General features: G+C 50.6%; 2 protein-coding genes and 1 pseudogene across 2 annotated transcripts in view; 1 reads left to right on the forward strand and 2 right to left on the reverse strand.

Moving 5' to 3' along the window:
• The window catches only part of NT5DC2 (5'-nucleotidase domain containing 2), a 27,590-nt gene extending 21,379 nt beyond the window's left edge, over positions 1-6,211 (forward strand). The window contains exons 11-14 of the mRNA XM_044673613.1: positions 2,083-2,169; positions 3,430-3,570; positions 3,988-4,052; positions 5,351-6,211. Coding sequence (XP_044529548.1) covers positions 2,083-2,169; positions 3,430-3,570; positions 3,988-4,052; positions 5,351-5,612 — 555 coding nt within the window. The 3' untranslated portion in view covers positions 5,613-6,211. The remainder of the gene's footprint in view (positions 1-2,082; positions 2,170-3,429; positions 3,571-3,987; positions 4,053-5,350) is intronic.
• The window catches only part of STAB1 (stabilin 1), a 62,226-nt gene continuing 45,156 nt past the window's right edge, over positions 5,832-22,901 (reverse strand). The window contains exons 44-70 of the mRNA XM_044676618.1: positions 22,783-22,856; positions 22,439-22,513; positions 22,028-22,147; positions 21,409-21,456; positions 20,769-20,846; positions 20,359-20,505; positions 20,107-20,247; positions 19,727-19,786; positions 19,159-19,335; positions 18,896-18,982; positions 18,536-18,682; positions 17,129-17,194; positions 16,818-16,998; positions 15,539-15,688; positions 14,883-14,987; positions 12,119-12,226; positions 11,434-11,627; positions 11,066-11,210; positions 10,826-10,959; positions 10,395-10,560; positions 10,174-10,283; positions 9,848-9,967; positions 9,300-9,446; positions 8,759-8,866; positions 7,248-7,388; positions 6,930-7,043; positions 5,832-6,654 (exon numbers count right to left, since the gene is read on the reverse strand). Of these exons, the coding sequence (XP_044532553.1) occupies positions 6,598-6,654; positions 6,930-7,043; positions 7,248-7,388; positions 8,759-8,866; positions 9,300-9,446; positions 9,848-9,967; positions 10,174-10,283; positions 10,395-10,560; positions 10,826-10,959; positions 11,066-11,210; positions 11,434-11,627; positions 12,119-12,226; positions 14,883-14,987; positions 15,539-15,688; positions 16,818-16,998; positions 17,129-17,194; positions 18,536-18,682; positions 18,896-18,982; positions 19,159-19,335; positions 19,727-19,786; positions 20,107-20,247; positions 20,359-20,505; positions 20,769-20,846; positions 21,409-21,456; positions 22,028-22,147; positions 22,439-22,513; positions 22,783-22,856 (3,200 nt within the window). The 3' untranslated portion in view covers positions 5,832-6,597. The remainder of the gene's footprint in view (positions 6,655-6,929; positions 7,044-7,247; positions 7,389-8,758; positions 8,867-9,299; positions 9,447-9,847; positions 9,968-10,173; positions 10,284-10,394; positions 10,561-10,825; positions 10,960-11,065; positions 11,211-11,433; positions 11,628-12,118; positions 12,227-14,882; positions 14,988-15,538; positions 15,689-16,817; positions 16,999-17,128; positions 17,195-18,535; positions 18,683-18,895; positions 18,983-19,158; positions 19,336-19,726; positions 19,787-20,106; positions 20,248-20,358; positions 20,506-20,768; positions 20,847-21,408; positions 21,457-22,027; positions 22,148-22,438; positions 22,514-22,782; positions 22,857-22,901) is intronic.
• On the reverse strand, positions 7,296-8,748 carry LOC123245003 (annotated as a pseudogene).

The raw sequence follows: 22,901 nt of genomic DNA on the forward strand, positions 1-22,901 counted from the left end.
AATTTTCTGTTAGTGGGGCCACCATTTACCCAGTCTTCAAATAGACTGTCCTTAGGGTTATTCCCTGGTATCTCTTTCTCCTTCACCTTCCACATTAGGCCTCTTTTCATTCCATCTCTGAAATATTTAGCACATTCATCGGCTTCCCCTTCACCCATACTTCTGTCTCTCTATTATAAATCCTTTTTACTACAAGCCTGAAATAATGTCTCATCCCTCCCTCCACACACACCCTTCCACAATCCATCCCAAATATTGTAACTAGAATAAAATCTCTTATGTCCATATCTGCTCAGAAATCTTCAGTAGCTCCCTATTGTCCACTGAGTTTAATTCACTTATCTGCCAGACCTTCAAGGCCTTCTCCAGTTAGGCACTTCCATACCTTTCCATTCTCACCTAATACAGAGTGTCCCAAAGTCTTTGTACAGATTCTAGCTTTTATAACTTAAAACTGCACAAAGGCTTTGGGGACAGGTCATACTCTATTACTCTTTTCCTTACTCTAGTACTTAGCACAGTGCCTGGCACATAGGAGGCACATAATACTGATTGATTCCTTACTGTCTGGCCAAACTAGATTCCTCTAATCTAGCACATGCACTGGGCTTTCCCTCCTCCATCCCCAGTCCTTCAATGCCTGCCTTCCCTCTCTTCCTCATCTTCAAAGCCCACTTCAAATGCCACCTTTTCCATGAAGCCCTCCCTTCCTTTCTGCTTGCAGGTTGCAATCTTCCTCAGAACTCCCATTAGTGCTTCATTTTATTATTCTCTAACAAACCACGTATACCACCACATATATTGTCACCTAGTTTTTGCCCCCCCCCAACTATAACGTATCTCATCTAAACTTTGTATCTACCCCAGCACCTAGCACAGCCTTTTGTATTTAGAAGGTAGACAGGGGAGTGTGTGTTTGTGTGTGTGTGTCTGTCTGTCTGTGTGTTGTTCACACACTACACAGGACAAGAGAATGAATCTGGCTGTATGGTGTGTGTTAGGGCTGGAACTGGATTGGCCATGGAAAACTGAGTTTGGAAAAACTCAGCCACATTTCTCTGCCTTGAGAAGTAAAGAGGCAGGGCAGGCATTGGGCGTAGTTGAGAGAGGAGACAGGCTCTCTAGTTGTTCTGGGCTGTTTCTACCTGCCTAGCTATCCCAGAAGGAAGGCTGGAATGGATTTGATGCCTATAGCACATTTAGAGGTCTGGCAAAACCTGCAGGCTACCCATGCGTGCCTCATCCCTTTTCCACTTCCCATGCAAGCCAGAAAGTGTTCTGGGTGCTCTGGGTGGCCTCCACATGGCTGCTAGCCAACTCAATGGCTTTTCCCTGGGGCCAGGGATCTTGGAGGGGCTACTGTAGGAGAGGCTGGGTCACTCACCAACCCATGTCCTGCCCACGCCTGGGTTGACTTTTTGGAATGTAGCATTTGGCCCAGAGGCTGGTTTATGTGAAGCCTGGGCTTGCCTCTTTCCCACGAGCTTGATTGTAGCTTATTCTGGGATAAAAACTGAGTATGTCAGGAGAGTCTACACTGGGGAGTGTGTTCTCTGGCTCTCCAGACTTTTCTGGGCTTGTGAGAAGAGGTTAAGATTCACAGAGCTTTCCTGAGAGTTACAAGGCATCTTTCTACTCAGGGACACTTGTCCTATGGCTTTCTGGTGGGGAGTTGACTTCCCAGGGCCCCCAGCACCCCCAGGATAGGGTGGTCCTGGGCCTTCTGTTAACCTGTTGGGGAGAAGAAATGCTAGTACTGAGAAAAGCTTGGGGGAACCTTGGGAAAGGACAGTTTGGTTTCCTGGGATTTGGGACCTTAGAGCCTAAGAGTTATCAGTTTTTTTCATGGAATCTGAGGTGACAGAGAGGGCAAAGGCCACTGCCTGGGAACAGCACATTCTGGACCTTAAAAGCCACCCGGCATCTAGGATCACAGGGACTAAAGGCAGCTGAAACCCACAGAGGATGAGCCAGAGGAAAGAGTGAGCTGGATGAGGTTGGGAATTCACATGTTGGCAGGGAACACCAGAGGGCTGTCCCCAAAGTGTTGTTTTGTTAACTCTGACCTTCTTGTGCTTTCAGGGAAATCTGTTCGACTTCCTACATCTGACTGGCTGGCGGGGGTCCCGAGTGCTCTATTTTGGGGACCACCTTTATAGTGACCTTGCAGTGAGTAGCCCTTTCTGCCCTCATCCCCTACTTCACATCCCCCCACTCCAAGCTCAGCGGGTACAATAGACTCAAATGGCTCTTGGGCAGGTAAACATCAAATGTTTTAGTAGTTCCTTCTGCTGGCAGAGCCCAGTAGCAGATAATGTGGTTAAGGGCCTGTGGCATAAGGGAGTGAAAGGGACCAGAGCCCATGGCCTGGCCTGGCCTGGCCTCCCCTGTATTCTCTTGGCCATCGCCATTGTTAAAGAAATATGTGGGTAGAGAGAGATATATGCATAATGATTGTGATGATGTGTATCTGTCTATGATCTCCTCAGCTGCAGTTGGTGGGGAGGAACACCTACTCCTATCACCCTGGCTGCTGCTATAAAATATCCCCTTCTCTCTGACAGGTTTGGTTGATAATCTGTTAGAAATTCCTTTAACAGCTGCCCAAGTAAGGACCCTTGAGATGTTAGATGGTTAACCTCTCCAGGCCCAACCTGGGGTTGGACAGATTGGTAATGGGCTATTGATCAGCTTTGGGTAATATTCAGGATCTGACTGCCTTCCCAAGGGCCATGATAGAAAGACCACTCAGGAAGGTACTTGTTATTGAACACTCTTTTATCTATTGGTAGGGAAAAGGATAACAGGGTCAAGAAATGGGGATTGGAAACCCTATTGTTCTATTATCAATTAGACTAATTAATAATCAGGACTGGAGGCTACTAAGCTGGTGGAGGCTTGAGATCTTCACCTCTTTCTATCTCTGGCCAGACCTGGCCACAGCCAAGCCAGAGAATAGGGAAGGATATTGCTGCAGATATATTGATGGTCTTTATTCTCTCAGCTCTCTCACCAATAATGTTGATGGTTCACTGGCTCTCACAGTCTAGCAAGGAAATAGATTTAGGCTTATTCCTACCCTCTTCTTCTTCAACCACCCTTCAGCCACCCACTGCCCAGGTTGAGCCACAGAGGCTTGCACCAGTCTCCAATTCAGAGATCTGTGATCTTATCAGCCTCTGAGTCCAGAGACCTCCTCCAATGTAGCTGTGAGGGGTATATATATATTTATAGGGTGGGGCTAACTGACGTTTACCCCTGGCTCACAGCACCTGGGAGCATTCTAAACTCTCAACTGCCATCCCTGTCATTCAAAGTAGCATCCATCTCATCTCAGATTATGAATATAACACCATCCCCACTGGATAAAGCTCAGCCCACCAAGGCTCACTGACTCCCTCTCTCCCTTACTTCTGCCATCATGCCCAGGACCTCATGCTGCGCCATGGATGGAGGACAGGAGCCATCATTCCTGAACTGGAGAGGGAGATCAGCATCATCAATACGGAGCAGTACATGCACTCCCTGACCTGGCAACAGGCCCTCACTGGGCTCCTGGAGAGGATGCAGGTACCAGCATGGGGATGGGGGTGGGGACGCTGATACACCCGACAGCTGTGGTGCCAAGAGCCTGATTCCAATGCACTTCCTGATTATTCCCTTCTCTGAGGGCAGTGGGTTATTCTCTGTGTTTCTCATTCCACATAAGCAGGTTTGCTGGATAGCCTCTCCTGCCTTGGATTCCTATTTAGCCCCTTCCCCCTGCTAGATTGTAAGCTACAGAGGACATGGATTCTGCCGATTGCTTGTCCCCTTGTTTGTGGATGAATTAAAACCCAAGCCCTATCCTGGGCAGAGACTAGGCCTGGTGACACGACTGTCCCATCCTCTAGTACAAGGCCTCTTTTGGGCCTTGCCTGAGCATCTGCCACAGGCTGTGCCCTGGTCCGGGCACCTTGTCATCATCCCTGTGATCATCTTTCCTAGACCTACAGAGACGAGGAGTCGAGGCAGGTGTTAGCGGCTTGGATGAAAGAACGCCAAGAGATCAGGTGAGGGATCGGGTTGTGGGGAATAACATCATGGCAGGTCATTTGGCTCCTTCCCCCTCCCCTGGTCACTGGGCAGTGAAGGACTTCCCCTATCCCAAGCCCATCCACACAGGACTGGGATCCTTAAGAACAATGACCAGGAGCCCAAGTTATCCAAGTGACTCTAGCAAGGGAGAGGCAGTGAGAATAGCAGGTTTAAGGATGATGCTGTTTGACAGCTGGAATCCTTACCTTCTGTCTTAGAATCTATGGATTCCAAGGCAAAAGAGTAGTGAAGGCTAGGAATGTGGGTTAATTGACTTGCCCAGGGTCATATGGATAGGAAGTGTCTGAGGCCAAATTTAAACCCAGGACCTCCTGTTTCCAGGCCTGGCTCTCAATCCACTGAGCTGCCCCTAGGAGGTGGCTTTGAGCCACCATTGCTCAGGCAATTTGAACCATTAGAGCCATAAAGTACTCTTGGACTTCTGGTCCAGGGGTTTTTAACTTTGATGTGTCACAGACTCATTTTACAGGCTAGATGAAGCCCACAGACCCTTTCTCAGAATCATGCCTTTAAATGCATGAAATATAAAGTATTGAAAAGGAAATCAATTATACTGAAGTACAGCTATGCAATTTTTTTAAAAGTTCATGAGGGCAGCTAGGTAACTCAGTCAATTATGAGCCAGGCCTGCACACAAGAGGTCCTTGGTTCATATCCAGCCTCAGACACTTCCTAGTTGTGTGACCTCGGGCAAGTCACTTAAGCCCCATTGCCAGCCCTTATTGCTCTTCTGCTTTGAAACAATACATAGAACTGATTCTAAGGCAGAAGATAAGAGTTGAAAAATAAAATAAAGAAATAATAGGGGCAGCTAAGTGGCTCAGAGGATAGCCAGACCTGGAGACAGGAGGTTCTGGGTTCAAATTTCTCCTCAGATACTTCCTAGCTGTGTGATCCTGGGTAAGTCACTTAACCCCAATTACCCTGCCCATACAACTCTTCTGACTTGGAAGCAACACAGTATTGATTCTAAGAGAGAAGGTAAAGGTTAAAAAGAAAAGTTGATGAACTCCAAGTTAAAAATTTCTGATGCTAAACCAACTTCTCCCATTGTCCTGATGGAGAAACTGAGGCCTAAAGGGTCCACTACAAGTCAAAAATCGAGTCGGTGGCTAAGCCCTTGATCAGAATCCTTCATTTTCCTGGGAAACTGAGCCCAGACCCTGGGGGCGATGTAGTTTGGCGGGTAGCAGGCCTTGCGGGCAGGGGCAAGTCGGCTAGTGATGCCGCTCGGGGCCTTTTCTCTCCCCAGGGCCGTCACGAAGAAACTCTTCAACCCCCGATTCGGGAGCATCTTCCGCACCTTCCACAACCCCACGTACTTCTCGCGGAGACTCGTGCGCTTCTCGGACCTGTACATGGCCTCGCTGAGCTGCCTGCTGAACTACAGCGTCAACTTCACCTTCTACCCACGCCGCACGCCACTGCAGCACGAAGCCCCGCTCTGGATGGACCAGCTGTGCACGGGCTGCATGAAGACCCCCTTCCTGGAGGAGATGGTGCACATCCGGTGAGGCTGGACGGAGATGGGCCCGCCGGCCGGAAGGGAGCGCCTGCCGCGGAGCTCGGAGGCTGGGGGCGTGGCCACCTTATCGCCCCTCCCCCCTGTTGCAGAGCTGAGTTACGTCAGTCTCGGAGTGGGAGGTGACCCTGATGGGGCGTGGCTAGAGAAGTGGTCTCTCCTGGCCGGTTTCCCAGAGTCCCTCCGCCCTGCGAAAAAACGAGGCCGAAAGGAGGCTGACCCAAGAACTTTATTTTCTGAGTGACTCAAAAGCTTCTCCCCTGCCCCCGTCTGAGGTACAGCAGCCACGCTGAGCTGAATGGGCGACACGGGCCAGGGCTCCCAGGGAGAGTGGGGACCGGGACGGAGGGACGCTCTCCGGGATGGGCCAGAGAGGGACGCGGGCCGCTTCTCCAATGGCGAGGAGAGAAACCCCAGCTTTGTCTAACGGTCCAGGGCGAGGAGAGCTGGTGCCGGCAGTGAGGTCTTCGAGGCCCTGCTTCCCTCCAGAGAGGGGTTATTGCAGGAGCTGCCCGGGGCCGAGGGGTGGGAGGCGGGGTGCGTTCACTCTGAATCCTCACAGAAGACAATAAACTTCACTGGGCCGCTGTACGGAGTTGTTGGGAGCTCAGGCGGCTGCTCTTTAATGCTTCCTTTCCCGCCCAGGCCCCAGGCTTCCTCAACAGGTCATTTCGAGCAGAAAATGCCCTGAGGAAAGTTCGGGTCAGCGCTGGACCCCGTCACTTATGGAGGTGGTCGAGGGTGAGGGAGAGCTAGGGGACATCTGGGGCCTGGGCCAGCCTTAGTCCTAGGAGGCTACATGTCTCCCGAAGGCCGCTTCTGGCCCAGCCTCTGCAGGAAGAGACTGTGCAAATGAGGGCGATGCATCCCCCGTCAGTTGGGCTCACTCAGGCCCATGTAAACATCTACTGGGGACAGGTTGGGGTGGGCAGGCAGAGCCAGGTGTGGAAAAGAGCCACCAGCCTTCCTGGCCCTGATTACTCCTCTTCAAGGATTCTGTGGGTGTCTGTGAACTCCTCTTCAGGGAATGAGTTCTAGGAAAGAAATTGGAGCAGGTCAGGTTTTCTCAGGCTCCTGGCCCCAAATTCAGGGTGCCATCTCTCTGTCACTGAGGCCAGAAAGAAGTCAAGGGGATCACAGGCAGGCAGCATTTGTGAGAAAGTGATAAGCCTAACTAGAGGCTTGTCCAGCTCTGGCTCTGGGCAGAGGCCCTGACTGACAAACCAGCAGGGTCTAAGTGGGGGACTGTGAGCAGCAGCAACACTACCCTCTCTCTAGCCCTCCCATTACTGAAGCAAATACTACTCACATCAAAGGGCTCATAGAAGGTGTCGTGGCCACCAAAAGTGGGGTTGGGTACAGAAATCAGGGGTGGACTGGGCCCTTGTTGCCAGGGTGAGAAGTCATCTTCATCATCTTCAGCCTAGAAGTAGAGACGGGTTGGGAGCCAGTGGCAGATCAGTGGGAGAAGGGGGACAGTGTGCAGGATCCCCTCTAGGAAGAGGAGATAAGCTAAAAGGTTGCGGTGAGAATGGAGAGAAGGAGAAGCAAAGAAGGCTCAAAGGGAGAGCAGCACAGAGGTCCTTCCCTGGACAGGTCTCCCCCAAACCATTCCCTTCTCATCTACCTTGAAATAATGGAACTGGAATCCTTGGCCTTTGACTTTGTGGTGGAAATACAGGGCTACCAAGCCCAAAAGCAGGCCTGCCCCCAGTGCAGTGCAAGTGCCAACTGCTACAGAAGTGGCAGTCCTTGCCAACACAGCCACCTGCAAATAGTAAGTAGCTGCCGGTTTGGGGAACCTCAAGGCAGCTCTGCTGTCCATCCAGGTTCCCACCCTACCCATCCCCTCCAGCTCCTTGATCCGGGAAGAAGCATCACAATTTTAGAACTGGGAGGGGTCTCAGAAACCATCTAATCCAACCAGCGGTCATTTAATCTAACATGTTCTTGAAAACTCCTGGAAGCCAAGGCAGCCCGACCCCACTAACTGCTGGGTTTTCCTTAAATTAAGCCTCATTTTTCCTCCAACCATTTTTTCTGATTCTTCCATCTGGGTCAGCTGAAAATACATCTGATCCTGCTCCCACCTGAAAGCCCTGGCAGAGAGCTGTCATGCCCACCCTACTCCCAGGTCTGGTCCAGGTTAACTGCAGGAGTTCTATCCACCACTCCTTCCATGCTGGGGGACTCAAGATCCTTCACTATCCTGCTGCTCTCCTCTGGATGTTCTTTTTTTTTTTTCTGTCATCTCTTTTATTAAATGGTAATAAATTAAAAGGGAGGCACTGGTGGAGACCACTTTGGGGTGCTTAAAACTTAAAGGTTTGCTGAACAGATTAACTTGGTTTGTCCCTTAGTCCCTAATAAAAAAGGGTATGAACCAAAGCATGTAGGATAGAGAAGGTAAAAATCTGCTTAACTGATGAGCTGCCCACAAGGTTAAAGTAACAAACACTTAATTGATCTATAGTTAAAAAGTTACTGAGCAAAGATTAGTAACTTCTCAGATCTCCAGTTCACTGCTTGACAGTCTTGCAACCTGATGGGTCTGTAGAAGTCATGCCAATTCTAGCTGCTACACATTATTTACACTGTTTAACTTTGACCACAGGATTAAGAAATCAGGACATTATTTTAGTTTAGCTTGCAAATGCATGGCTGATGATTGAATCCAATTTCTTTTATATTCCGTATTTTTTCTTTAGTTCTTCCACTTTTTGAATGTGAGCTTTTGTCTTTGAATTTTAATTTTTGGATTTCCCTTTCAAAAAGTTCTAAGCATCCCATTTTGTTTTGCCTTTGAAGTCCTTCATGCCAGGGTGGTCTGTATTTACATCTCCAACTGTTGCTTGTTTGTAGTGGGAATAGATGAACAAAATCTCATCATCATTTGGTTTAGACTTCAGGACTTTGACTTCTGAGGCAGCTTTTTCAAATTCAGCCTGAGACATGCTGCATTTAGCATGATGGGGAGGACCGACTGAGATGTTGCAGCCAGTGAGCGCTCTAAGTCAGTACAGGTTGGACTCTCTCCTCTGGATGTTCTTGAGCTATTCCTAGCACCCCCTGAATCCAATACTCCCTACTGTTGACTAACCTTATCCTAGACTTTTGCTCTTCCAAAGGGGCACTCACCGGCTTTGGGGGTGCTGTGAGGGGGCTCTCGATGGCGTGAATAATGCCATTGAAGGCGATGATATCCCACTCCACAACAGCACTGACTCTCACCACATCAGGGCCCTCCTAAATGGGAAAAGGGGAGACTCTTTATGCCTTCATTTACTGGTCCAATTTAGTATGTATGGCCAGATCTGACTCTGGCCTAGGAATAGGAATAGAAATAGGAAGCCTAACAGGGGCTTCACCAGCAAGGCCAATTCACTAGGAAAAAGCATTTGCCACATGGTCCCAAACTAAGTGGTGTGCGGGAATGAGAAGAAATGGCTCTACCATGACTGAGGGGTGAGTGGGCCCCGTGTAGAGGCTGCTACGAGCCTTCAAGGCAGTTTTGTTCAGCATGGTCCATGGACTACAATTAGGTAGGATTTTGGAGTGCAGTGGGCAGAGCCTTGTGGAGTAGCTTAGGAAGTTAAACTCCAGGTCCTACAGTTGGAGGCACAGGGGAAAGGGGGCAAGAAAGGATAGGGAGGCCAGTTGGTTGCCCCAGGGGCCTTACCTTGAACACAGTACTGTTCCCAGCAGAGGAGTTGCTGATGAAAAGCTGGTGGCCTGAATGGGCAGGTAGGATAGTGCCCTGGCTGAGGTTCAAGCTCAGAAAGGTGACATTAGAAGCATGGAGTTCCAAATCCTGCCAGCTCAGAGTCTGAGGGCAAAGCCATCATCACTTGTCTCCCTAGTGGCCTGCTTTTTTTTTTTAAACCCTTAACTTCTGTGTATTGGCTCATAGATGGAAGAGTGGTAAGGGCTAGGCAATGGGGGTCAAGTGACTTGCCCAGGGTCACATAGCTGGGAAGCATCTGAGGCCGGATTTGAACCTGGGACCTCCCATCTCTAGGGCTGACTTTCAATCCACTGAGCTACCCAGCTGCCCCCCACCTAGTGGCCTGCTTTAAGGCCCGCCCCAATTATGTCATCTATGAGCATTATACTCAAATTTCTGTCTCAGAAATCCCAGAGCATTTAGGTCACCGATCTGATTTCCCTACTTCCCTTGGAGGGGACACCCCCTGGGTGCTGGAGAGGAGAAAAGCAGCCCCTACTCACCAAATTGTTCCCAAACCCAGAATTAATGGGGACGAAGAGTGTCTTGGAGGTCAGCTCATCAGACAGGAAGCCAAGGAATTCTAGACCATGCTGCGTGGTGTTAGCATAATCCAGCAGCAACTGGGGAGCAGGAAGGAAAAGATAAGGGAATGAGGTCTGATAGGATAAACCGCCCATCTCTCTGCCCCTCATCTTTGGCTAAGGTAGCCCACCTTGACCTCAAAGATCTCCAGGGGGGGAAATAACCCTCTCCTTCAGACATATCCCAGATCCTGCAGCCTACACCCTCAACCCCATTTAGCTCAACCTCTCCCCTTCCTACGAACCCCATAGAAGGTGGAGAAATTGGCATTGGCAGCCAGTACATCCAGCAGCTTTCCATTACACACTGTGTACCCATCACCAGCAAAGCCATCCCGGCATTGGCATGTCACATCTGGATAAAGGATTGGAGAGTTAAAATCCTGGAAAAAAAAACTCTGCAAGAGCTGCCTGCTCCTCCCATCCACTCCTAGATCCGGGCACAGAGGCCAGAAGAGACCCTCACCATGTAGACGGTAGCAGTAGGCATCCCAGCGCTCGGTGAGGCTGCCCTGCGTTCCATGGATGATGATGCCTGCATGACTGGTGTTACAGCTGGTGCTAGGGTAGACAGCGGGGTAGGCAGCTGTACCATTTGATAGCCAGCCCATCAGGCACAGGTGGAAACCAAGCTGGATAATGTGGTAAGTGAGGAGGAAGGAAGAAAGGAAGGAAGGAAAGGAAGAAAAGGAAGGGAGGGAGGGAGGACATTGTGGACTAAAACCAGATTCTCCCCAGCATCCTTCAGACCACAGCCCCACTCAGCATCCATGAACAACCCTTATGGATTCTCCTAGCCACCAGGCCCCCTCCAAGACTTTTCCAAAAGGCTCTCCTTGGTCGTTACCCCTGGGTGTGCCCCCTAGGCCTTGCCCCCAGCCTCCTTCTGCCCCAGACCTGCTGAGCAGCTGAGAGTTGATCCAAAGAAGCCAGGTCAGCACCCTGGGCCAGGCACTGCTTCTCTGCCTCCCTGAAGGTCAGTTTGTACTTGCCCTCTGGAGACTGTAGGTGGAACACTCCAGCCCGCTTCTCTGTAGGCAGAAGGCCACCAGTCAGGCCACCGGGACAAGGAGGGAGAGACAAACAGGGCACAAGGATATGGGGTGAGGGGGCGACAGGATGAGAGGAAGTTGTGACCTTGGAAGTGTAGGTCAGTGCAGGTGGCCTCTGGGTGGCAGGGCCCAGGACTCTCCAGGCATCGGTCTTCGGGGGGCACAGCCTCCACCAGGCACTGCAGTCCATTCCCTACATAGCCAGGTCGGCACATGCAACGGCGAGTGTTCTGTGGGAACACCAGGGGCCTCAGTAGTCCATCGGCCCCCATACCTCTCTGGACAAAAGGCCAAAGAGACAGAGAGACCCACAAGGGGACTTGGCTCTCTTCCTTTTTCACTGGCTCAGGGGCAAGATTGGGGCTGAGGCAGGAGTTTGGATCCGGGGCCAAGACTACAGAGGGAGTGATGCTAGGGCTGGGGAAGGGTCTGGAGCCAAGACCAGCCACTCACTGGGCCAGTGCTGATGCATTCAGCATGCTCACTGCAGCCTCCATTCTGGCCATCTGCACAGGGGTCCCGGGCCTGACAGAACACCCCATCACCTTCATAGTCAGGGAGGCAAGTACAGGTCACCACTGTACCCCTCTGGCTGCAGCTGGCATGCTGGCTGCAGCCTCCGTTTTCATTCTGGCAGCGGTCGATCACTGGAATAGGCAGGGGGACCGTTGGGGGTAAATAAACAAAGCATCGTTCCAGCTGAGACTCCAACTACCAGCAGCCTGTGATGCTTCTCTGCTCAGGGACCCCCAAAAAGCCCTCCTGACTACTCTAGCCCATACTAAAATCCTGCAGCACTTTTAATCCTGAACTAAAAAGCAAGTGCTCTATTATTGGAGTGTTTTAGGGCAGTTTTAAGAGCTTAAAATTGAAGGAAGACTTTTGGGATCTCCTGTAAACGTATAACCTGGTCATTTCTGGTCCTTTCCTCCCCTATCAGAATGTGAGCCCCCCCCCCCCCGGGAAAGCCCACCTTTCCTCTGCCTTGCCCAAACTGTAAACTTCCTTTCTTCCTCTTTGTCTCTAAGCCCAGAAGCCCCCGACAGGCAGGGCTTGATTACACTCCTCACCCACCCTGATGCCCAGCAGGTGCCCTCCACCACCCCCAAGGCCATATGTGGGGAAGGATCCCACCTACCTGTGCATTTCCGACCATCCCCCTCATAGTCCAAGTTGCATTCACAGAAGTTGTCTTTTCGGCATACAGCCTGAGGATGGCAGGGTGGGGAGCACACAGGCTGCTCATCTGTGCCCCCCATTAAAGGTGGGGTTAGTGACCAGGTCCTAGTTCTCCAGATCTCTCCCAGACAGCTTCAGGCACTATTCTTGTACCCTGGGCCTCTGCCCCAAGACTCCAGTGTGGGACCCTCCTACAAGTGAATGTCTAATGCAAAAGCTTTGGGAATGGAATGACTACTAGATTGAGCCTCTCTGGGCTCTGGGGAGACACGGGGCTGACCCAGGCACTGCCAGTATGGGCTAAGGAGAATCCCATTCTCATCAGAGCAATCCTATCTTGATAGCTGCTAAAACTCTTTTCCCTTATAAATAGACCAGGTTACAGAAGCTGAAGGTACATGGGCATCAGTGAAGGGGAAGGAGAGAGAAAGACTAAAGGGGATGGTGCCTGGTGCTGGGGCACAGAAATAAGGTGGCAGTGGCAGGAGAAAGAAAGAGGAATAAGCTCACAGGACTAGGGCAGCTCAGAAGGTTGCTGGTGAGAGGAAAGAAGCCTACAGCCAGGTCGGAGATCAGTGAAGATTTGGGGAGAGGAAGTAGGAAGAGGGGCTCACAGACCAAAGGTCAAACTGACCAAAGCAAGCTTGACCCAATCCTTTGTACTTCTTTATTCCCATTAAAGAGAATACTTTTAGACAGACACTATTGAACATTTTAAGAGAGGCTTGATTCCTAGGATTTCTAGTTTAATAGGAATGGGAATTAAATTTGTCAAAAGAATTTTCTGCATCCATTCATACAATCATGAATTTTGTTTTGTTATTGATATAGTCAGTTTTGCTGATAGTTTTCCTAATTCTGGACCAGCCTAGCATTCCAGGTATAAATCCCAGCTGGGCATAGTGCAAGACCTTTCTGACATACTGCTTTAATCTCCTTGCTAGTCTTTTATGGAAAAAATTTTGTACCAATACTGGGAACCTGGTCTAAAGTTTTCTTTCTCCATTTTTGCCTCCCTGGTTTAGGGATCCAAGTCCTTTTTGAATTAGAGAAGGAATCTGGTAGGACTCCTTTACCTATTTTTTCCAAATAATTTATATATTATTGGAATTCATTGTTCTTTATATATTATTGGAATTCATTGTTCTTTAAATGTTTTGTCAAATTGGCTTATAAATCCAGCTGGTCATGGAGATTTTTTCTTAGTGAGTTCATTTATAGGTTGTTCAATTTCTCTTTTTAAGTATTCTACTTCCTTTTCTGTTCAACTAGGCCAGTGATTCCCAAAGTGGGCGCCACCGCCCCCTAGTGGGTGCTGCAGCGATCCAGGAGAGCAGTGATGGCCACAGGTGCATTTATCTTTCCTATTAATTAGCCAGGGGGCTAAGTAATATTTTTTCTGGAAAGGGGGCGGTAGGCCAAAAAAGTTTGGGAACCACTGACCTAGGCAATGTACATGGTTGTAAATATTCATCCATTTCATTTAGATTTTCAGCTTAATTGGCATATAAATTGGGCAAAATAGCTCCTAATAACTGCTTTAATTTCATCTCCCTTTTCGTTTTTTGACACTGCTAATCTAGTTTTCTTTTTTTAATCAAATAGCCCAATGATTTATCTATTTTCTTGGTTTGTTGTTGTTTTTCTTCCTAAAAACAGTTTCTGTATTCGTTCAGTGGATTTTTTTAATTTTCCACTTTATTCATCTCCCCTTAGATTTTCAGGATTTCTCTTGTGTTATTTAATTGGGACTCTTCAAGCTCCTTTCTACCACAGCGACATGCCTGCTTCCTTCCTCTATTAAAGTTCAAATTCTCTAAGAGTGGTTTAGAAATGCCCTTTTTCTCTCTTTGTAGATCCTGCTCTAGGAGCAGGGGCTTGCCTGAACTAGGCATTTACTAAATGTTTATTGAATGAATAGGAATATATGTTACTGCCTAGGGCACAATGTGTAGAAGCTACAGGAACCCCCAGGACCTTGGCTCTAGCCTGAAGGAACCATCAAGGGCTTGAGCTCTCACCTCTCTTTCCCCTAATTTGTGCCCCCTCCCCATAATTCACCAGGAAGTTTGGTGGAACACACACCCTGCTGGAGGGCACCCTAGCATTCTTGGGTGAAGACAAAGAGTAGGTTTCCAAGCTTTGGGCATGATCACTTCTGTGTAAACATGCTAAGGGTCTAAAAGCATGCACACATGCATAATTAAGAACCTTTAGATGTGTGCAGATGTTTTCAGAGACTTATAGGCATGTGCACCCAGGTGCATGTGAATATGTATAGAAGGTAGGAAGGAAGCCAGCCTTTGTTAAGTGCCTACTATGTGCCAGGCACTGTATTAATCATTTTACAAATACTATTTCATTTGTGCTAAAGCAACCCTGGGAGAAAGGTACTATTGCTAAAACCATTTTACAGTTGAGGCAACAGAGGTAAACTGAAACCAAGTGACTTTCCCTGGGTCTGCTGTTGAGTCATTCAGTTCTGACTCTTTGTGACCCCATGGACCATAGTTATCTGTGGGGTTTTCTTGGCAAGGATATGGGAGTGGTTTGCCATTTTGTTTTTCATGGATCCTTTCAGCAGGTAATCAGAGGTTAAGAGACCTGCCCAGAGTCACAAAGCTAGGAAATGTATGATGCTGGATTTGACCTCCTATCTCCCTGCCTCCAGGCCCAGGACTCTATCCACTATACCCTCCAAACATGTGCACAGGGAGACTCACCCAGCTTTATTTCACAGCGCTGTCCACTCCAGCCCTCATTGCAGAAGCAAAAGCCAGAGCCTGAGACGCCCTCATCACACTTTCCTTGGGCTGTGCACTGACAAGCTGGGGAAACAGAGGGAGAGAGAGTCAAGGAAGAGGATGGAGTTATAGGGAAATAGCTCATTGTCTGGAAAACCTTATTTATTATACTGTTTATAAGTGACTACAGATATTGTTGAATCCCGGGTCGCCCCGACTTCAGTAACTCTCCAGGCATGCCGGATAAAGCCACAAGGAATATTCGGTTCCTCCCCGTCCTAGATCTACCCACCCAAAGCATTGGGTCTGCTCCCCCAAGCCTTGTGTTTTGGTTTCCTCTTGTGTTTGGCCTTTGCCCAAATTTTATTGAATGTTTATATTTTATATTATCCATCTCGATCTGTCTTGCTTTTGAGCTGCCTCCTCTGGCATTGATTCATGCAGAGGCCCCCCTCATCTAAATGTCCAAATCTTCCATATTGTCCACCTTCCAAAGCCTGGATGGCCGGGAACCACACTTTTCTCTACCAAATGACCTTTCTTTTCAAAACTATTTCGAGGGTTTGTTCTCACCAACTACTGACACATCAGGGGAACTGAATGAAAGGAGGATAGGAATTGGGGCCAGGGCTTACCTAGACACTGATGGCCAAATGTCCCTGCAGCACAGAGCTCACAGGCAGTCCCATTGAAGCCCTTGTGGCACTTGCAGACCCCTGACCCTGTCATTCCATCGTCGCACACCCCATTGCCATTACATGGGGTTCCTGGCCCCCCTGGGCACACTGAAAGTAAAGAGATGGCAATCCTAGACCCCCAGGGCCTTACGATTCCTCCCAGGACTCCCCAAGAGCATGGGGGACTGTGCTAGGAGGGAAAATGAGGTTGGATGAGGGGGAGGTACCGTAAGGTGGGATATGCTGGAAAGGGGCCCTGCTCTTAAAGGTAAAAGACCTGGAGGATTCAAGTGTTCTCAGGCCACCTCTTATTAGCTGTTCAGTCCAAAACAAGTTATTTGGATTTCCCTATCTGCCAGGGTGGGTCACACTGGTTATACTCTCCTCCCTCCAGCTCCATGCTGCCTGCTGGGTGGTCTTGTCCTGACCCCTGGCATTGGCCTCTCATGCACATTGTGCTCCAGTCTGGACTCACCATTTCCCCTTTTTCCTACCCCACTCCTTCCAACCTCCTGATTTCAGAGTCTGACCATCTAACCCCCAAATCACCTGTGACTCCTCCTTCTCCTTCTCCCTCATCCCTGACCTCTGACTAGTTTGCCAAGCTTGAGGATTCCACTTCCCCAATCTCTCTCAAATAACAGCTTTAGATCTGGAAGGGGCCTCACAGTTCAACATCCTGATTTTACAGATGAGGAAACTGAAGTCCAAAGAGAAGCAACTTGGCCAAGATCACCAGAGCTGGAATGTGAAACCAGGGCCTCTGACTCCAAGGCCAGGGATTTTCTCCCTAAGCTACTCTGACCCCTGTCAGAGTCACTCCATTTATGTGGACGTCACTCTCATCGGGGAAATCAAGGCTGAATGGCCCAAAGAGAAAAGCCAGGAACTGAGTTTTCAGCTTAGAACCAGGAGGTGGAATCGGACTAGAGATGATCGGATCTAGAATCCAACATTTACTAGATGTGTGTCCCTGGGCAAGTCATAACCACTAATGGTCTCCTGTTTTCTCATCAATAAAATGGGGATAAACAGTATGTGCCTCCCAAGGTTGTCACGAAGATCAAATGAGATGATATTTGTAAAGCACTCTGAACTCTCCCTCTCTCTCTGTCTCCCTCCCTCCCTCTCCCTCTCCCTCTCTCTCTCTCTCTGTTTTTGTCTCTCCAATGATTAAGGGCTTGGGAAGGTCAGGGCGGAGGAAAATGGAGAAGGGGGTGAGGTGGAGGTCTCCAACCTTGGCAGTCGATGCCATAGTGTCCTGGGCAACAAGCCGGTTTCCAGGTGACTGTAAAACAACGTCGGCGGCAGCCGGATTTCTGAGACTTTCGGGAGAATAAAAATGGGTCGTAGTAGGTGTATCTCAGAAAGAAAGGTCTCCTCGAAGGGATGGCCCTCAGGCAGTAATCCACCTCACCCTAGAGACCAGTCAGGAGGGAGTCACACATCACAGGGGAGTCGGGGCACCACCAGAGGCTCTCTGCCATTCCGCACATCCTGGACATTCCCCAGCCTCCTCCCCCCCACCACGGCCACCCCTCGCTTCACCTGATCCTTGTATCCTAGAGGACAAAGAGGCAGCAGGTCGCACGAGCCACAGGGCTGTCTGTATGCCTGAAGAGGAGAGACGGCCACATCCTATCAGTGACGCCATCCCGGCCTTATTGGTGGGAAAAGCGTGCAGGGCCAAGGCCTGGCCCTTCCCCAGGCCCTTATTGGGCTTCAGGGGGATTTGAGAGCGTCTAGCCCAACTCCCTCAGTTCACAAAGAGGGACACGGCTTCAGGAATGTCCGGTCACGTAGAGAGATAACGGGCAGCAGCACGGAGGCGTGTGGGAACACTTCCCGAGAAGGAGGGAGAATCACCGAAATCCTCCTGGCCCAAGGCCTCAGCTCCCTCCGAGGCCCCGAGACGCCCCTGACCCCACTGCCCAGGGACCCAGGGCTATCTGGACAGCCTCACGGCCCTCCGCCTGCCCCTGGCCTCTGCCGCTGCCCGGCTGCCCTGTTCATGTCTGGACAGTTTCTTCTCTGTCCCCTTCCAGGCTCCGGCCTCAGGGGAGGAAGATTTCACAAGAGGCTATTTTCAAGGGAAAGTGAAGTTAGGACATACCTCCAACACCCCAGAAATGAGAGGGTCGGAGAGGAGCAGCCCCAGAGCAGCTTCCTCTAATCCCCAGGTCCATCCTTGAGGACCTACTCCGGCCCCTATTTCTAACCCTTTGGCCGCTGCTTCTTTGGTTCGACCCTTACCTCTGCCTTAGAATTTATCCCAAGCGTCCGTTCCAAGGCGGAAGAGCGGTCTGTGTCTAGGGCCACATTGGAACCCAGGACCCTCTTTGCGCCTGCGTCCATTTTCCCTTTGTTCCTTCTAAGTCTCAAAGAACCCCTTCTTCCCTGGCCACAAACCCGTCCTATCTTACCATTCACACACACACACACACACACACACACACACACACACACACACTCACACACACACACACTCATACACATACACTCACACTCACTCACACACTCACACACACACACTCACACATTCACACTCGCTCACTCACACACACACTCACTCACACACACTCACTCTCTCACACACTCACTCACACTCACACATACACACTCATACACACTCGCTCACACTCGCTCACTCACACACTCACACTCACACATACACACTCATACACACTCACACTTGCTCACTCACACACACTCACTCACTCACACTCACTCACTCATACTCCTCCTGGAAATTACGGTGGATTCATAAGGAGGGAATCTGGACTCAGTCCTGGTCCTCCCGCTGGTTGTCTGAGAGCCTCAAGGCAAGTCCCTTCTTGGCACGCCAGTAAGAGGGGGCCTGGGCTCGCTGGCCTCAAAGGCTGCTCCATGCTCTAAATGCTGGGGCCCCTCATGCCATCCCCCGCCTGCCCCCCATCAGCCCCTGCTGCTTCTGACCGGGAGCTGTTCCTTCACATAGTGGTCACAGCGGGAGCCCAGCCCGGGGGGCTCCAGGAGCTGGTCGATGCCGTAGGCGATGCCTCCCAGGAACTCCATGTGTCTCTGTACGATCCGAGCTTCTCCCTCCCCGACCAAGAGCTCGCCCTGGAGGGGAAGAGGATGGCTAAAAAGATCCTTACCTTGGATCTTGGAACCAATACCAAGTATCACTTCCAGAGTGGAAAGGCAGTAAGGGCTGGGCACTCTGGCGTGAGATGACGTGCCCACCGTCGTACAGCAAGCGTCTGAGGTCCGATTCGAACCCAGGACCTCCAGGCGCTCTGTCCACTGAGCCACCCGCCTAGCCGGTCCACTTACCGGCAGGGCCTTGCTACAGGAGAAGGAGATGGGGGAGCCATGCATGGTCCTGAGCGGACCCAGGTTGGGTATATCCGAAGCCAGGGCCTGAGGAGAGGCAGAGCAGAGAATTCAGGGTCTGAATGGAGAGGGTCCCAGCCGTGCCATCCCAGGCCCAGACAGATCCCCGAACACTGACCAACCCTGCGGGTCCTCCAAGAATAAGGTTTAGCGAAGGCTTGAGGAAGAAAGGAGGCAGCCAGCCCGCCCGGCGCCATTCTCACCTTGATGTTGCGGATCACGTGGCCCCTCAAGATGGCAGCCAACTTCTCCCGGTGGTCCTCGTGGTAGAGCCAGGCCCGACGCTCAGGAGAGAGGCCTCCCAGGGCTTCGTCTGAGGGCCACAGGACGGTGAGGGGCTGGTGGGCTTTATCATGAAACATGGGCAGCATCCTGGCCATCTAAACAAGCCCCGAATAAAAATAAAAATATAATTAAATAAATAAAAATACATATATACATAAAAAATTAAAAATTTAAAAAGCCCCGACCCTCATCTGAGAGAAGGCTACGGCCCCGGACTCGGACACCCACTAAACCAGGCTGCCAAGGACGGACGTAAGGATGGACCTCTGAGCCATGCAGAAATGGCCCAAGAAGACCAGGAAGCCTCCCTTCCTCTGGAGCCTGAGTAGGGCAGATTGGGGGTGAGGGGAAAGTGAGGAACACGCTGGCATTTGGGGGGCTCAGGAAGGCCAACCAGTCAACCTCAAGCTAACGGTTTGTCTGGCCACACGGGCAAACGCCTGGTTCGGCATGGACAGACACACGGGAGCTCGCACAGACACTCACCGTCAGAAGTTTGCTGAAGATGGTGTAGCCCGCACTCTCAGCTGCTTCAGTGATATTTTGCTGGAAATGAAGAGAGCCCCCAAAGCCATGAAAAAAAAGAAATCGCAAAAAACAAATCGAACAAGAACCATTCACATTTTTTGAGCACTTTCCCAGCTACAAAGTACTTTTCCCTCCACAAACACTGGCGGCAGGTTCGGCGAGGGACTACAAATATTAATATTCTATACCCATTTTTCAGAGGAGGAAGCAGAGGCCAAGAGATGGGAAGACACTCAGAAGACTCAGGACCTGTGCCCTGTCGCCAAGTGTAGGCTTTCTCCAGGACTTCCTGTGGCCTCTGGCGCCTTCGGCCGCTCTCCTCGGGTATCCCGCCATACCTTGGGAAGCACCGATGAAGTATCAGTCCAGTGCACAACTTCTGGGGGCAGCAGCAATTTGTCAATGAAATGGATGACACCATTTACCCCAATCTGGTCTTCAGTCACTACTTGGGCATACTCATTGATGTAAAGATTATCCTGCAAGGAACAAGAGAGACACGGCGCTGGTAGGATCAGACCTCCCTTCCCCAAAGAGGGAGACTTGACTTCATGTAAAGAATAAAGGCTCCCCTCCCTGAGGCCCCTCACCTCATTCTGGCTGAAATGGAGTTTGTGGCCAGACAAGGTGGTCACATATCCTGCCTCCAGCAGGTCCTGGGCCAGCAGGCGCCTACACCCCACCGTGTGGTATCGGAACAGGAGCTGCCGATGGGTGCTGAGCATGGAGAGCTCTCTCTGGGAGAGGCGACAATGATTAGGTCTGGTCTATCCACCCTTGAGACAGATGTTCAGCCATTCCCCTTCCTTTTGTTGTTTTTCCTCCTCAAACTCCTTTCCACCACCCTCACCCCCATCTCCCAAATCGCTCCACCAAGGATGGTGTGGAGAGGAAAATAGGAAGAACAGGAAGTTGGGGGGAGGCCTGAAGTCTTACCCAAGTTTCTGCCACCCTCCCCAACACAGCTTAGCCCTGCCCAGGGGAGTCTTTTCTTAGTTACCCGGGTAAGGTTCTTCATCAAATCTTCACGAGGGACAAAGACTGTGAATGGCCCATCTCCCTTCAATTCCTGATATTCCTGTGAAGAAAGGATGCAAGACCACGGGGGCTGTGGACGCTGGGGGTCACGAGTTCTGTACCCTTGGTCCAGCTTATGGTCCATAGCCCAGAAAGGACAGAGAGACCTTTGGAGCACCATCACTATGCAAATCCATGCACGATGCACCCTTCATTTATAAATGGGGAGATGGGCAGTCCAGAGGGAGTCAGTTGCAGAGAGGGACTAGAACCCAAGTCTCCTAACTCCCAGCCCAAGGATTGTCTTACTAAGCTCAAGGAGTCAGCCAACCCCTTGGCCTGAACTCTAGGAAGGGGAGAGGCAAGTAGGAGTCACAACTCTGAACTCAAGGAGACCATTTTCCGAGGAAAAGTCAAGCAAGGCCCTATCTTTGGGAAGCCTTCTGTGGAGAGGGGGGACAGAGGGAGGAGACATGGCCCTTTGTCTTCAAGTTGCCCCAGATCTGAGGAGGAGACACGGCCCTAACTATGGGAAGGAAAATGAGATCCCAGCCCTGGCAGGGAGAGAGGATGGGTTAGGTTGGCCCAGTCCACCCATCATGGAAGATCTCATCTGCTCTTACCATCAGGTAGTGGCTGAAAAATGCTGCATCCTTGTCCCGGAGGAGCTCCTGGGGAAGCAGTGAGAGCATGTGAGGAGGAGAGAGAGAGAGAGCACAGAGCTGACCCTGGCTCATGCTTTAGGTGCCTACAGCCCCAAGGGCTTAGGTCTCTGCCTATATCCATGGTCCAAGGTCTGTCCTAAGCTCGGGACTGATGGTTTACTAGGGAAGATGGGGGGCTTAGAATGGTAGAAAGGAGGGAAAGGAAGGGGCACAGGATCAAAGACTGAGAGCTGGAAGGGACTTTATAGTCCATTGAGTCAGCCTAATGCTCTCATTTTACAAATAAGGAAAATGAGGTGGCTTTCCAGCTAGTGTCTGAGTCAGGTTTTGAACCTGGGTCCTCCTGATTTCAAGTCACTATATTGACTAAATCTTGCTTCCTCTCCTGGGTATAATTTGAGAGATGGGGAAAACCATTTCTGGAATAGGGGTAGGCTTTCCAGAAAAACAGTGTCCCCAGGCTGGAACTGGGGCTTAGCAAAAATAAGGAATCCCAGAGCTCTCTTTGGAGTAGGGGTCCCCAGACCTCTTCCAGGCTCCATCAGGGGGTCAGGGACCCTGACAGAAGGGGCCTCACCAAGCCCATCCTGGTCCGGCATGTAAAGCCATCACCAATGGTCAGGATGCCACAAGAGCAGGTCCGCTGTCCAGGCCCTGTGTTGTTACATGTAGCATAGGGGCTACAGCCTCCATTGTCCTGGAGGGGAAACAGAGGAGAGTGACCCAGAAGCCATCTTCCCCCCTAACCTGGAGAAGCTGAAAATACAAGGTGTGGAGAGCAGCAAGGAAACAGTGCCCCCAGCTCCCACCATAATCCCTGATTTTCCTCCCACAATATCAGGACTACCTATCAAGGCTACTAGACTCTTGGACAGAGGCTACTGGAAATCAGGAGTGGGGCATCTGGACCCTGCTGCCAACTCTGACCCCCCCCCCAACCTCAGGCTCCTGGGTCTCTAGAGTAAGGCTGGAGATCGAGGGGACCCACCTTTGTGCAGGGGTTGAAGGGGACACAGCTCTGGATTCCATCTCCAGTGTAACCAGCTCCACAATTACAGGACACCTACATCACCCACCCAACATAGTGTTAGTTAGTAGGCTTTTTGAGTTGAGGGTCTCAGGCCATGAGAAACACACTGACCCTGCCCTTAGGGAGGCCCTGGTCTTAGGGGTACACAGCGTCCCTGCTCTCAGAGGGAAACACTATCCTTGCCTTCAGGGAGATTCCTATATAAAAAAGCAGATCCCAAGATCCAGGTGTTTGCAAGGGCAGGATGTGGGTGATTCCCACTGAGGGTCACCTCGAGTCTCACCATTCCTCAGGTCACTGACCTTGCTGGATCCTACGGGGACACAATCAGCCTTGGCATGGCAGCCACCATTCCGAATCAGGCAGCTGTTGGTTTCTAAGGAGGAGAGCAAACCTAGTAAATCAAAGCAGGGAAAGGAAA

This window comes from Gracilinanus agilis, chromosome 1 (genome assembly GCF_016433145.1).
Source record: "Gracilinanus agilis isolate LMUSP501 chromosome 1, AgileGrace, whole genome shotgun sequence".
NCBI lineage: Eukaryota > Metazoa > Chordata > Mammalia > Didelphimorphia > Didelphidae > Gracilinanus > Gracilinanus agilis.